This window comes from Callorhinus ursinus, unplaced genomic scaffold (assembly GCF_003265705.2).
Source record: "Callorhinus ursinus isolate GAN/ISIS: 27379988/994484 unplaced genomic scaffold, GSC_fseal_2.0 scaffold12, whole genome shotgun sequence".
NCBI classification, from domain to species: Eukaryota; Metazoa; Chordata; class Mammalia; order Carnivora; family Otariidae; genus Callorhinus; species Callorhinus ursinus.
This window is the reverse complement of record NW_027397074.1, coordinates 73,926,460-73,941,375: the sequence shown is the minus strand read 5'-3', so window position 1 is coordinate 73,941,375 and position 14,916 is coordinate 73,926,460. Positions and strand designations below refer to the sequence as shown.

Here is a 14,916-nt window from a genome sequence, read left to right as displayed (position 1 = left end):
ATAAATAAATGCCACCATTTCTGAAAAACTGATTGTGTACCAAGCACAGTGTGCTGAGCATTTTCTCCCTAGTCTTGGCTCAGGGAGGGAGCAGTCTCGAACTCTGTTTCTGCAGATGAGGTAAAGAGATGACATCATGTGGCCCAAGGTCTCAGAGCCAGTGAGCAGTGAGAGGGGCATCTTGATTTAAACCCAAGTCTCGCTGGCCACACGTGTCTACTTTCAGTTATAAAACAGACATATGCTGATTAAATGCTATGTTACGTTTTATATATTGGAGGTCCATGAAAATTTTCATTAGAAGAAAGGATCGTGGAAAACCCCTGGACCAGAGAATCTGTGAGGTCCCTTACAGTTCTGATAATGAATCTCTCAGGAAGGCTCACAAGGGTCCAGACTGACTTGGGCCCTCCTACTAGGTGGGGCACTAGGTAAGCTTCGAGAGGGAGGCAAGGTAGCCTCTTCCCCGTGGTTTTCCCAGGATCTGGCCTGCTGATGTTTGCCCCAGGTGGCTCCTGGTCTCATAAAGACTCAGTGGGGGGAGACCAGGACTAGAGGGGCCGAGGGTACTTGCTGCTGCTTCTTTTCCTTTTTAAGATTTATTTATTTACATGAGAGAGAGTGTGCAGTGGGGCAGGGGGGAGGCAAAGGGAGAGGGAGAGAGAGTCTTAATCAGGCTCCACGCTGAGCTGGGAGCCTGACACAGGGCTTGATCCCAGGACCCTGAGATCACGACCTGATCCACCACGAGAGTCAGACGCTTAACTGACTGAGCCGCCCAGGTGCCCCACTTGCTTCTTTATCTACACTGGAGGCCAGGGGTCAGCAACCTCTGGCCCTGAAAGGCTACCATCTGGGCCAAGTAGGGCCTGAGAGGAGCACCGAAGGCTAGCCTTATACGCAAGGGGAGGGGGAGCGTGGGGAGGCAAAACCAAGAGGCAAGAGGCAGAAAAGAGTGAGGAGAGAATCCCACACTGGATTCCCTCCGCAACCCAAGGCTTCTTTCTCAGTCACCTCCCGGTCAGGACCGTCACTCCAGCTCCAGAGAGAACCACCACCTTCCATGTGTCATTCACACGCAAAGCGGAGAGCAACCAGTTTTGCTGGAGTTCAAGTGAAACAGAACACGCTGTGACTAACAACAAAAGTAATAACAGCTTACCATTCGCTAAATGCCAGGAAGTGTTGTTCTAAGTGCTTTACATATATTATTTCAATGACTCTTCAACAGCAATCTGGTGGAGAAAATAGGATTTTCTTCATTTTGCAGAAGAATATGCAGCTCAGAAGGGCTGCCCAAGTTGCTGAATGGTAGAACGAGGATTGGGATTTGTCTTTCTGACACCCGAGCATAAAACCTTTCCATGGCACCATGGTGCCCCTGCCTCCATGCTTTGTGTGCTGGACAGCCCACACTGGGTTGGAAAGATGCACTGGTTTTTCTCTGATAGGAAAAGCCACTAGTCCTGATCCCCGGCCCCAGGAACCAGGAGCTCAACAGAAAGTACAAGTCCCAGCATGACCAGATGATCTGCAAGTGCCTCTCTCTGAGCATATCTTACGCCGCTACCATTGGGGGCCTGACCACCATCATTGGCACATCCACCAGCTTGATTTTCTTGGAACACTTCAACAAGTAAGTAACTCACCTAGTCAACAAATAGCAACTAACCACCCACTCCGTGTCAGGAGCAGAACTAGGTGCTAAGGATAAGGCAGAAAAAGAAACTAGAGCAGTTTCCATACCAAGAGGGAAAGAGACGATGGAGCACGACAGTTCAGTGTGACTGGAGAAGGGTGGGGTTCTGCTGGGAGATCCCACAGGGGCCACCCAGTCATGGGGAGGACATGCCTCCCCAAGGACACAGCTAGAGAACAAGACCAGAAGCACAGTGGGCATACACTGGATAAAGGGAGGTTTTCCAGACCAAGACAACAGTGAGCGGGAGGATTCAGGGGTGAGAGAGCAGGGCACATATGGGAGAATGGTAGAGGGCAAAGGGAGGCCAGGGAGGTGGACTTGCAGATCACAAAGGGCTTCTTGAGGCCCACGAAGGACCTTGGACTTCATCCGAAAAGCCATGAGAAGTCTTTGAAGAATTTTAGGCAGGGAGTGAGGTGATCAGATTTATAGTTTTGAAAGCTGATTCTGGACTGAAAAAATGGAAAGAGAAGGTACGCCTATTTTCAGCAGGAGGACAACTTTGGACACCACTGCAAATGCCCAGGAGAGAGCTAGTGGTGGTCGGCTGACCCAGGAAGTAGTGAGGAGAAACAGTCAGATCTGAGAGATAGGCAGAGGTAGGCTTGACCAGCCTTGGCAGGATTAGAAAAGGCCTGAGAGAGGGAAAGGCCAAGTCTGATTGTCAGACTCATGGCCTCCACAGCTGGAGGAACAGAGTTGACCCTGACCTACATGAGCAGAAAAATAAGGAAATGTTGACATAGAGGTTGAGATGGCCAGATGGATACACAGCTCTGAATCTCAAGAGAAATTTCTAGGCTAAAGGCATAGATTTAGAATCAGTGGCCTTCAGAGCTGTCTTCATGAGCACACAGCCTGTATGATCACACCAGACCATCATGTTCAGAAGGGCCCCACACTTAGCTTGAAGCTCTGCCATCACCATCTGAAAATTCTTAATCATTTTTGAACAAGTGGCCCCACATTTGCATTTTGTACTGGGGCCCCCAAATTAGATGATAGTGGGTCCTGGTGGGATGCATATGGAAATTGAGGCCAGGAGAGTGAAGAAGATCGATCACTCAGGGAGAACATATAGAGTTAGTAGAGCAGGGGCCATAAATATTAAGCTCAAATATTTAAAGTAGACTGTAAATGAGAGAACAATAGGTATCACACAGGGAAGAGAAAAATCTGGTGTCGTTCTATCCAAGGGAAGAAAGAGTTCAAGGAGGATGGAGTGGGCCATACTGTTTAAAGTGGCTGAATAAGCAAAAGGACAAAAATATGTCCCTTCAATTCAGTGACATGGAGGTTACTGGTGACCTAGGCAAGAGCAATTTGGTGAGCTCCCTGGATCTCCACTGGTCTGAAGGTGCCACCATGCTGTTTTTCTTGGCACTGGTGAACAGACCACCCCCAGAGTTCATTCTGGCTATGTTTCAAAAATCTAGAGATTAGTTGTTACACTTTCTAAAGTGCTATAGATGGGAATGGGCCCTCATATGTATCCACAAAAGTCTACTTAATCTATTCTAAAAACCCATTCCCTTTCCTGGGTCCAGGAACAGGGCCTAGATTTCTATGTACGGGGAAGAGATGACGCAACAGACTTTATGCCTTTTAGCCCCTACAGGCCAGAGTGAGTCACTCAATGACTTATACCCCCTGGTATCCTTCTAGCTCCAAAAGCCCTTCTTTCCACCCCCCTCCACCCCCCGACTCTCAGTGCCCCACTCTGGCCCTTAGGGGAGGCACAAGCTGTCACAATTTCCCAAGAAGCACATGGATGGTAAAGGTAAGTCCCTGACCAGGCCACAGTGCAAAAAAGCAGGTGTCTCCATGATGAGAGAGAAGGTGAGGCGCTCTTGCATCCTGTGTTTCCACTGCACCCTCTCTGGGGGCAGGGTGGGGGGATTCTGCTCTTGGTCTGTCTCTTTTTCCACGCAGTGCCTAATGTGAAAAGAGGGGCAGTCTCCTCCCACCTTAGAGGTGGGAGAAGAGCCCAAGAGGAAAGGAACACAGGTGTTGTCGAGGTTAAAGTCATGGCTCACATGTGGCCCATCCCAGCTCCCCAGGAAACAACACCTGGGCTGGGGGGCCACAGCTCTTCCCGATGAGTGAAGAGTCCTCCGGGTAACCTGCCTGAGACCCTAGGGCAGCAGTGGATGTTGATGAAGGATTTGGACATTCCAAGTCATGGTTCTCCTAGGGGCACAGTTAATACCTGGAACCTTCATGATGCTCTAGAGTCCAAACTTGTCCAGAATCGGTGCCTTGCATCCCTCAATCAAAGCTCACACTCCTTCAGGAACTTTATAAACCAAGTATACCAGACTGCCCTTTCCATTCTCTGTTGTCCTGAAAACCAGATGAGTAAACTTATAAGAATCTCTACATAAATTAAGAGCAAAACAGCTCCCGATTGGTTCTCCTGAGTGCAAAGTATGCATACTTCAGTGATATCAAGTGTGGTCGCTTAGGTGGTCGCTTAGGTGGTCGCCCTTTTTAGCTTACTTCATGATGCTTGGCTGGGCCCTGTGCAGTTGCAACTGTCAAATACGTGAGTTCTAGATAATGTGTTACCACGTCATTACCCTTAGCTCTGATGTATGTCTTCTTAGGGAGTATTTAGCTTATGACCCCCAGAAACCACATGAGAATCCATCCTTTTCTTATCACTGACCTGGTTCTTTCCCTTCCAGCCAGTACCCCGCTGCAGAGGTGGTCAACTTCGGCACCTGGTTCCTCTTCAGCTTCCCCATCTCCCTCATCATGCTGGTGGTCAGCTGGTTCTGGATGCACTGGCTGTTCCTTGGCTGCAAGTGAGTCCCAGGGCCCTGCCGGCGAGGTACCAAGGCTCTCCTATCCAGAGTCATGGCGGGAGCCCTGAGGAGCACCACCCAAGGGGGAGCTGCCAAATAACCATGGAGGGTGCGCAAGGAGAAGACACTGGACTAGACAGGGAGTCAGGCATCCCCCTGTTCTAGACACTCTAAACATACATGACCTCGGCACTTCACTATGAGCTCTGCAGTGGAATGTTCTTAATTCCAACTCACTGGTTAAAGGAATCATCAGATTTATAAAAAGTCTGAATGGGAGGGTGGTTAATGTAGTTTCGTTTCTCTCAAAGCATACAGAGTAATTTGAACTAACTTTTAAAGAAATGTGACTCCAAGTAGAAGTTTCCTTAGGCTTAATTTTATAGACATGAGTGATTCATACATAGTAGTTGCATGAAATATTCATGTACCTCTCAAAGTCATAAGTTAGATATTCTTCTTGCAATATTATTTCTGTTAATCTGCCTTGCAAGCCTTTCTTCATAACTATCTTTCAATCAGCCTCAAACACATAAAGGGAAGATATATATGTTTTGCCATTGGTCCATGGGACCCAAGACTCCCATTGCTCAGGGAATGTTCTCTGAGCTTCCTTTTTTTTTTTAAAAAAACTCAGAGGTTACTATCAAATCAATAACTGTATGTTTCTATATCTCCAGTATGTAGAAAATACCCCACATAAATACACTTGCACAAGTCTGTAAGACATGATACTTCACGTCGATACACCAGAGATGTACCCAAATGGATATACCTGGAAGCCTAGGGGAGAGGCTGAGGGCAGGCTGTGTAACCTGGCAGATAAAAGTCACAGGAGAGCTGGGGTTGGAGAGAAGAGGGGACAAGTGACCAGAGCAAGCCAGCAGTTTAGCATTTGCTAATCCTTGACTCCTGTGGGCCTCAGAAGCATGTTTCCTTTATTCTTCTGCTCGTTCTTCCTTCTCAGTTTTAGAGAGACCTGCTCTCTGAGCAAGAAGAAGAAGACCAAAAGGGAAGAGGTGTCAGAGAAGAGAATCCAAGAGGAATATGAAAAGCTGGGAGCCATTAGGTAAAAATCAGCCACTCACCCTCTCTCCTTCTCCAGGAGAGAGAACATGGCAGGTAAAGTGAGCACACAAGCAGCCTTGTTCTCCACAGCCCCTTGAGCTGGGGAATTTGCCACAACTATGAATCCAGGCCTTTAGAGATGCTACTGAATGCCCGAGTCGAGCGGGCCCAGAGTCCAGGTGGCCACCCTTCTCCTTTGCCGTTTTGCAAGTCCAAGGTAGAGCCGTGGTGTCGGGGTGGATGGCGCAGATGGGGCCTCCAGATGGAAAGAAGAGACAAGCACAGCCCCCCTCTTGGAACAGGCCCAGTTCCCCACACCGCTCTGACTGGGCCACCACCAGTCCTGTGGCCACTCCTGGGGAGCTGGGGGGCATCAGGCATTCTCAGATACAGGCTTGAAGACAGAGGGCCCGAGGAATCGCCACCCCCTCGGCCATTATCAGCTTTCCCCAGTGACCCCATGTCCTGTTTGGTGCCGTTTTTCTCATTTTAGGGCAATAGGCGGGTACAGTTTTGGGCAAAAGGATCCCGGTAAAAGCAGTATTTTAAAATGTTTTAATTTATAAAAGGAATACCCGTTCACTGTAGAACATTTAGAAAATACAGGAAAATATAAAGAAAAAAACTAAAATTGACTTCTCTTTATTCAGTGTTAACTGTTAACAACTGTTACCATAACGTACTCTTCCTTCCATGCTTCTTTTTGGTGCAAAATTGTATGTATTTTTGCTAAAATTCAGTCCAAACTGAATACAGTTTTAGATCTTGTCCCTTTTTCACTTGGCTTTAGACTGTCATTATATTCCCAGGCCATTAGCTCTGCAGTGAAAACATGATTGTTAGGTGCGTCTCATTCGAACCTGTTGTTATACCAAAATGTATTTGATGTCATGGAATATCTTTGAATGTGTAGATTGTTTCCACTTTGAATGTTCAATTTTTGGATAGATAACATATCACTGTGCATTTCTGGTTATTTCCTTACATGAAAGGAAGGACTGAATTTAAGGCTCCTGACATACATCATCAAATTCCCTCCAAAAAGGACCCCGCTCCCCCCCCCCCCCCCCCCCCCCCCCGCCAGCATTCTCCTTGGAGGTCGTGCTCTGCGCTGTATAAACATGCCGCCGTACCACCTCACCCCTTCCCGCCTAGCTTCTCCAGGAGACATGGGTGACGTCACGTTTTCTGGCAGCTTCTCAGTTCTCTTCCGGCTTCTCCTCAGCGGCTTGGAGTGGTGGGGCAGCCACCGTTTTGTCCCCGGGATGGGGGCTCTGAACACAGGCACACCCCACGCGAAGGGAAAGAGGGAAGAGAACTCTCCCAGCTCCTGGAGCGGCTTTTCCTGTTGTATCTTACAGCTACCCTGAAATGGTAACTGGATTTTTCTTCATCCTGATGACCGTGCTGTGGTTTACCCGGGAACCTGGCTTTGTTCCTGGCTGGGATTCTTTCTTTGAAAAGTAAGTGGTACTGTCTCCTCCTTAAGAGTAAGCCCCTGACGCAGACCCTTCAGACAGTTCCCACCAGTGTCCCTCCTCGACTCCTTGTAGGGGCAGCCGTGAGCCCAGAAAGCACTCCGTCCCCCTGGAAGTGCCCCCTTCTCAGGGAAGCCCATGCGGAGTCAGGAAGAAAATACAGTGTGTGGTGTCGGGTCTGGGGTTGGCATCTGGTGCTGCCCAGGACCAGCCGTGTGACCTTGGTCTTGTACTTAAGCTCTTGAAACCTCAGCTGTCTCGCAGGTGGCTCTGAGCCTGAGGCGTAGAGATCAAATACCCCTGTGAGAGCCTGAGGGGTGGCTGGAGCCTTGGCAGGCAGAGGCCCCCCGGCCGCCCCTGCAGGACCCCTGAAGGCCAGGCCAACAGATCTCTCAGCTCGGCTTCGCAATTGCACAAAGACACACACGGAGGTGTGACCCTCGCAGGAAAAAGAACTCATCCTTTTCAAGTCCCCTTTACCGAAGTAACTCCTGATCTCTCCTTCTAAGGGGCCCATAGAGCCACACTAAGACGTCTACCCTAGCCGGGCCCAGACTCCAGACTTCAACCTTTGCCCGCTAAATCCACCACTGGGTAGCATGGCAGCAGCTGCAGGAAGGAAGGCTGACCACCCGCCAGACTGGGTCCTAAAAAGAGGCACTGTATTCAGACATACTGTCCTGAGACATCGTGCCCGCCCCCCGCCTCGACCCTCCGCCTCCAGCCCTGCTTGTCTCTTTGCTAGGAAGGGCTACCGCACCGATGCCACGGTCTCTGTTTTCCTCGGCTTCCTCCTCTTCCTGATCCCAGCAAAGAAGCCCTGCTTTGGGAAGAAGAGTGACGGTGAGAGAAGTTCAAGGGAAGAAGTCAGGGCTGTCTCTAGTCAATCATACCCAAGGCTGTTCTGAGTACCGCCCGCCCCCCGCCCCCAATAGCAGAACAGCCTCCCAAATCATCGGTGCATCAGTTAGGCCCTTGTCTCCACAAGCCCCATCCATTAGGATTCATCCGGCTCTCCCGCTGTCTACCTGTGATCCAGGGCAGAACTGGGAGCCCTCGCTGGGGACAGAGCCCATCATCACATGGAAGGACTTCCAGAAGACCATGCCCTGGGAGATTGTCATTCTGGTGGGAGGAGGCTATGCTCTGGCTTCTGGCAGCAAGGTAACTCTTGAATTCTGTTCTTTTGGGGCCAAAGATTTTTTTAAGCAGCTTTCCCTAATAAGTCATTCTGATTCTGGAAGGAAGATTCACGGGCACCGAGGGAACAGTTGAGCCAGGCGTGTATCCCCTGTCCTGCCCCGAGCCTCTAAGTCAGTGCTACTGAGATCAGCTGTGTTAGGGAGTCACGCCCACCTCACTCACCGGCCCACACTGCCACAGGCAAAAGATTGACTGCATTTTATAGCCATCTCCTTCTGGGCATTTGACCGTGGTGGGAGGAGATGTGTCTCTAAGGGTCGCACACCCACACACAGCAAACTGTCCCTCCCTCGGTCAGTCCATATGCTTATGTTGAGCCCCTTAGGAGAATGTATGCTAAAGCTGGTGTAAATGCTATTCACAGGCCCTGGTTTCCTGATTGGGAGGAATTGGGATGCGATCTTATTAAAAGGGGCTGGTGGGAAACAGTTGAATTTCCTAAAGTGTTAGCCCTTCCTGAAATAGGAAACGATCCCCCAAATGAATCAGGTTCACACTGTTTCTCCCTTGACTTTCGCTATATTCATTAACTTGGCTCACTTTTTGACTGCCCATTCGTTGAAGGTCAAGGCTATCTGCATCAGTAGTAATAAGATCACAGAATCCTCCACTTGGAAGGAACCTTGGAGGACACCGAGTCTGGTCTCCTACCCAATTGAGAGAATTCCAACCCCTGGGCTTGGAACCCACCAGTGACAGGGTGCTCCCTGAGCAGGGAACAAAGAATTGTTCTTTACTTTTAGCTCAGATCTTCTGTATGTCTTCCACTGTTGGCTCTGGCTCTGTCCTCTGGAACCCCAGAGGTAATAATTATTAAAGTCATAAAAAGTAATTAGAGCCCCTTAGATCTTTTTTTTTTCCTCCAACAAAAATTCTCTAGTTCCTTCAACCATTCTTCAAGAAGTAGTGACCCCTTACCATGCTGGCCTCTCTCCTCAGCCTCACTACACTTTGCCTTTGGCTTTATTTAAATGTGGTCCAGAGGTGGTCAGTCTACTGCAGCGTAAAGTAGTCATATTACCCAAGCCCTATCTCTCACCTCTGATCCAAGCACCAATCTGTATTTTTATGGAAGCTTTTATAAGGCTTCACTGGCACTCATGTCAACATTTATACTGAAATTGCAGCCAACTAAAAACCCTCATTCTTTTAATTGTTAGCCACTATTAAACGTCCCATCTTTCAGCCAATCCTGTATATGTGCTGTTGGTATTTCTAATTCCAAGTTCAAAAAATCATACTTATCTTTATTGAATTTCAGTTGTTAGTTTTGGCCCCTGAGTCTAGCCTGGATTTTTTAACCAAAATTTTGTATGTATTACAGATAGCATAGTTGATATTTCTGTAAAATCTGACTCTACTAATTTAATAATATAATTCAAGTGTGATATAGGTGATTCCTACCGAGTTTGAAATAATTTCAGTCTTGACATGAGGAAAATCCAACGTAAAATGTTTTGGTATCAAGGTTTAAAAAAAAAAAAAGACTTCCTTTGTTGTGCTTTTTTCTAACTTGGCAATCTAATTTATCAATTTATTTCAAATTACAATATAAAATAGCTTCTGGAAAAATTAGCTATTAAATTTTTTTCACTTTACTTCTGAGTACTATCTGGATAATGTGATCAATGGAACTCCATTTCTTTATAAGTACTGTTTCTACTCAGCTAACTGCTCTTCCTCCCCTTTGTCTAGTGGGTAAGGTTTAATGTGTTATAAGAGGTAACAATCACAGAGTTCCTGTCGGCCCCAAAGCTCGGTACCAACCGTGAATTGCTGTAGTCCCCACGTGCTGGATTTGCAGCTCACGGGCAGTGGAGCAAAAAGAGAAAAGAAAGTGCTCCCAGGGGGCTCTGCCTTCAGCTCAGGTCATGATCCCAGGGTCCTGGGATTGAGCCCCACATTGTAGTTGGGCTCTCTGCTCAGCAGGGAGCCTGCTTCTCCCTCTCCCTCTGCCTGCCGCTCCCCCCTGCTTGTGCTCTGACAAATAATATCTTAAAAAAAAAAAAAGAAAGAAAGAAAAGAAAATGCTCCCAGGTAAAAGGGCCACAGCAGAGATCAAAAAGCCTTTGCTGAATTCGGAAAAGGGGAGAAAAATCAGCCTGCCGGTAATGTGGTGAGGCTGTCTCTAACAGTAAAATATGAGTAGGACTTAGAGCTTGAGGAATCACAGAATGTCTCACCTTGCTTTGGGCCCTACTCTCCATGTCTGTAATGCATTGGCAGTCTCTAGGAAAAGTTAGAGCACATCAGCCATAGAAGAGAGAGGAGGTGGCAGGGAGGGCCAGCGAATGCATATGGCAACCTGAGGTCTTTAGTACAAAAACTCAACCGTGTCCTTTAATTTTCTGAGGGAGGGAGGGAATCTTCACCATTGACAAAGGAACAGCTTCTAACCAAAGAAGTTATTCCAAGTGGGAAAGATTCATTTATTGGAGATCTATATAAATTTTGCTAATGGAAAAGGTTTGAGAGTGGCACCATGCCTCCGTATCTTGTGTCATGAGAAAGCACTGGTGGACTGTAGATACTGATATCAGCCATGATGAGATTGAACCTGAAACAGGCCAGATGGCCATGATCAGCTTTGTGGGCCAGCCGGGTGGCACCCTCTCACTGAGTGCGGATAGACTGGGACTCCCTCTATGTAAAGCTTCTAGTGTTCAGCCCTGCCCACTGACTCCCCACAAGCCACAGGAAAGGTTACTGTCCAGAGATGTTGATAATCTTCCCCCCTTTCACAGGTGATAAGAGAGCTAGATTTCAAAAGGAGAATTCAGGATTACATTGGGGAGTCTGTGTCAAAATCACTGTTGACTGGATGCACAGAGTGAGAATGTCAGAGGCTGGAGAGAGTAATAAGATTGAAGTTGAAGGGCCCGTTGCCCCAAAGATCTCTAGCCCCTGCCAAGCTGTCATGGCAAAATCCTGAGAAGAATCATAGCCATTAGGATGAACGGCTCTCCATGCACTGTGACAACTGCCCAGGAAACCCTAAGACTGAATGTTACTACGATCATAAAGAATTTTCTGGGCTGAAAAAATGATCTCATCATCAAATCAGTAATGCTTCTGGGTCCAGTCTGCCTGAAAATAGGATGGCAAATTAGATGCCTCCTAGTGGTTCCTTCCAGCCCCCCAACATCCCTGACCTCCTGGAGTCTAAGAATTCCACGGGGAATGTGTTCTTCCTCCTCTCTTCTTACTCTATCACCCATCTCCCTGCAGAGCTCTGGCCTCTCCACGTGGATTGGGCACCAGATGTTGTCTCTGAGTGGCCTCCCACCATGGGCTGTCACCCTTTTGGCATGCATCCTGGTATCCATTGTCACAGAGTTTGTGAGCAACCCAGCCACCATCACCATCTTCCTGCCCATCCTATGCAGCCTGGTGAGTAGGGCAGGGTCCCCAGATGTCTGGAGGGGCTGCCTCGGGCCCAGGGAGCAGCTCCCCAGCTGTACTCTCTCCTCTGGTCATTGCCAGACTTCAATGATTGGTCTCCAGCCATAGTTTGGAAATGAAGTGTTTCAAATTTGATAGACAGACAAATTGTAGCAAGGGTTCTAGAAACCCTTTTCTGAAAGACTAGGATTAGTTTAGAGGCAGTCCTGAATGGAAAGAAGAATGCACAGAATCTCCTTAAAACCCTAGGATTCCAATTCCTCACAATCACCATTTCTTTCTCTCCTAAGACCTAAGAGTAGGGCCAGAGGAATAACTACAGAAAATGGGGGCAAAATGTTCCCAGAGGTTTACAGTTTACTCAGCTGTAAAGACCAAGACCATAGCTCTATCATCACCACCTCCCCCCAGTTTCCCTGTCCAGGGGGTTCTGAGAATTGAGGCAATGCCAGCCTCATCTCATGGTCTCAGAACAATTTGTTATTCATGAATGAGAGGAGGGGAGCAACTCCCAGATCTCAGCCTGGCTAAGCAGCCCCCAAGATAACGGACCAGACACAATGCTGCATCTGTCCCATTAGTGAGGGGAAGCCTATCAAATGAAGGCTCCTCCCTATCCGCAACAAAATGATATCCTTCTGCTTTAACCCCAGACTACCCCCAGCCACTGTCTTTGCTCTTTGCTCAGGTGTCTCCTTCCAACTGCTCCCTCCATCATCTCATTTGTGTGAGCCTTGGCGTGCACTTAGTTAAAACTCGGCAACACTGAGGGCAAGACCATGGGTCTCAATCCCATACAAAGCAAACATCACCTAGAAAAACACCTTAGTTCTGCACCCCAAGGATGAGGGACCCCTACCTCAACCCAAGCAGCTCATTCATGAGATTTGAGTTTGAAGAATGAATCTCTCAGCTAAAGGATAAAATTAGACCAGCACCAAGAAATGAAACATCCCTTGTAGGAAGGAACTCAGAGCCCGTGTTTCCATGGGAGTGAGCAGCATGAGGCCCTTGAGAGTAGTGATTTAACTGCCCCTAGCACATGGTAACCAGCCAAGGTTAGCCAAAATCAAGCCACCTTTTAAAGCATGTTTGTGATGTGAAGCCCAAGAAATGCGAGCCACATCTCAACGCTGATGTTTCTGTGACTTCTCTTCTCCTAGTCTGAAACGCTGCACATTAATCCACTCTACACTCTGATCCCAGTCACCATGTGCATCTCGTTTGCAGTAATGCTGCCCGTGGGCAATCCCCCTAACGCCATTGTCTTCAGCTATGGGCATTGCCAGATCAAAGATATGGTAAGTCGCGGACGCCCTCTTCCTGCCATGAGGACAGGGATGAGTGGTTCCACAGCCTTCTCCTGAGGCTTATCATTTTGTAGCAGTGTCTGTGATCTGTCAACACTGAGTCTAGTGTGGTCGAAAGAATGGTGCTGGCAAAAAGGCCTTCAGCTGGTCCACAAGCACCAAGAATAGCAAGAATGCGCTCTCCCAACCTTCTCCGGGAGGAAGCGGGTACATAGACAGAGACAGCTGGAGCACACCCGAGATGCAGCCCAGGGCGAGAAGGCACAAGGCTCTGCCTCAGTTTCTTCACTGGACCAGTGGGGATGTTCATTGCAAAAGCTGCCAGTTTACTCACAGAAGCGAAGTGGGAGAAACTGGAGGAACCCAGGGTGAAAGGTCTGAGGGGACAGGACCCTCCGCTGAACGCGAGGCAACAATGGCAAAACGAAGCACCCGCACCTCATTCCCTAGTTCTCGCTGGACCCCCACAAGATGGCTCCGAGGAGACATCTGGTCAGAGTGTAGTGTTGGGCCGATTTACCCTCGACCCCTCAACGTGTACTCACTGCTGTGCTCCTGGATATCCAGGCCACTAGGGGAAAGATGGAAACCACTCCTAATTACTGGGGCCGGGCTGTCTGAAATAGGGCTCAGTCCCCCTTCCCGAGGGTCGCACACATCCAGCAGCCCTGTAAATAGCAAACGGAGGAGAGGGAGAGCGAGAGCTTCAGGCCGGTCACAGATATTCAGGTCCTTTCTACCATTCAAACCACTCATCAAAGTGGTCTGTAATACCTCGGGGAAGGGAGGGCACGGCCATCGCCCCCCCTCCCCCTCATCTCTTATCGCACAACCCTGTCTGCTCGAGAGTTGAGCTCGGTCCCAACTCTCCTGGCCCCCCACTTCCTCCCCTGGGCACCCTCACCACTCACCCCCACCCCATGCCACCGTCTTTTCTGGAATCAAGTGATCAGAGATAGTGCCTCTCAAAGGTACCGGATGACAAGAAGTGAGCCAGTCGTGGGTTCTATTCCCAGCCCAGCACTGACCTGAGACCTCCATTTCCTCATCTGCAAAAGACAGAGATTCCAACTAGAAACTCTGCGTGGTTCCTTTCAGCTCTAAGTGACTTGAATTCAGCCCCTTTAGAACCTGCCTCCTCTGGCTAGGGGACCTGGGCAGTTGTCCACGCCCAAAGCCCAGGGAGCCAGGATAATGAGTAAGTCCCGGGCTCTGGCCAGAAAGCAGAGAAGCAACACATCTAGTCACTTGCTTGGAACATTCATTTTCCCTCACAGCTTTCCAACTTAATGCCAGCTAGTGGACCCGTGGTGGCTACAGCGCTGTGCTTTGTTCCTCCCTCACAGGCTGCCAGCCACCCTTACCGTCCTTCTTTCCAGCTGGCCCTGGCTCTGCCAGCCATCATCCCTCACAGCCCCCTCAGCCTGTGTCAATCCCATGGCAGAAATGGGAGGGTTCAGGGTCATGGAGGTGACATTCCCTCAGCAGAAAGAAGCAAAGCTAGTGTGTCTGTGTCACCCTCCACGGAAGGAAGGGCTGAGCAGAGGCAGCTGACCTGGTTCTCCAAGTGAACCCAAGGGACACTACTTTCCATAAGCTGTTCCTTTGGGAAGGAAAAAACAGTTAACAGTGGCAAAGGCTTCGTAGGATAGGGCCTCTCCTACGGGCCCCCATATGTGTCAGCACAATAAAGGCTCCAAGAAGTTCCTGCCTTAAAGCATTTCCCTATCATGTAGCTACAGGATCCTCACGTGTAATAACTCTTAACATTCTAAGACCTGGTGTTCCAAGTACACACCTTCCAGGCCTCCACTTGGGAGTGAGAACCCAAGTGGAGATGGTTCTTATGGCCTCTCCCGTCCTTCCACAGTCCCGAGCCACCCTTGGAGGCAACCCTACAGATCCCAGGCAGTGACTGAACAGATCAGGGCCAAGGCCTGGGTGGG

The 14,916-nt window shown here is 48.9% G+C and overlaps 1 protein-coding gene across 1 annotated transcript in view; it reads left to right on the top strand.

Annotated features, from left to right (window-relative positions):
- The window catches only part of SLC13A4 (solute carrier family 13 member 4), a 40,016-nt gene that overhangs the window by 24,885 nt on the left and 215 nt on the right, over positions 1 to 14,916 (top strand). The window contains exons 8-15 of the mRNA XM_025854926.2: positions 1,452 to 1,636; positions 4,390 to 4,509; positions 5,477 to 5,578; positions 6,939 to 7,040; positions 7,801 to 7,898; positions 8,095 to 8,219; positions 11,487 to 11,648; positions 12,824 to 12,961. Of these exons, the coding sequence (XP_025710711.1) occupies positions 1,452 to 1,636; positions 4,390 to 4,509; positions 5,477 to 5,578; positions 6,939 to 7,040; positions 7,801 to 7,898; positions 8,095 to 8,219; positions 11,487 to 11,648; positions 12,824 to 12,961 (1,032 nt within the window). The remainder of the gene's footprint in view (positions 1 to 1,451; positions 1,637 to 4,389; positions 4,510 to 5,476; positions 5,579 to 6,938; positions 7,041 to 7,800; positions 7,899 to 8,094; positions 8,220 to 11,486; positions 11,649 to 12,823; positions 12,962 to 14,916) is intronic.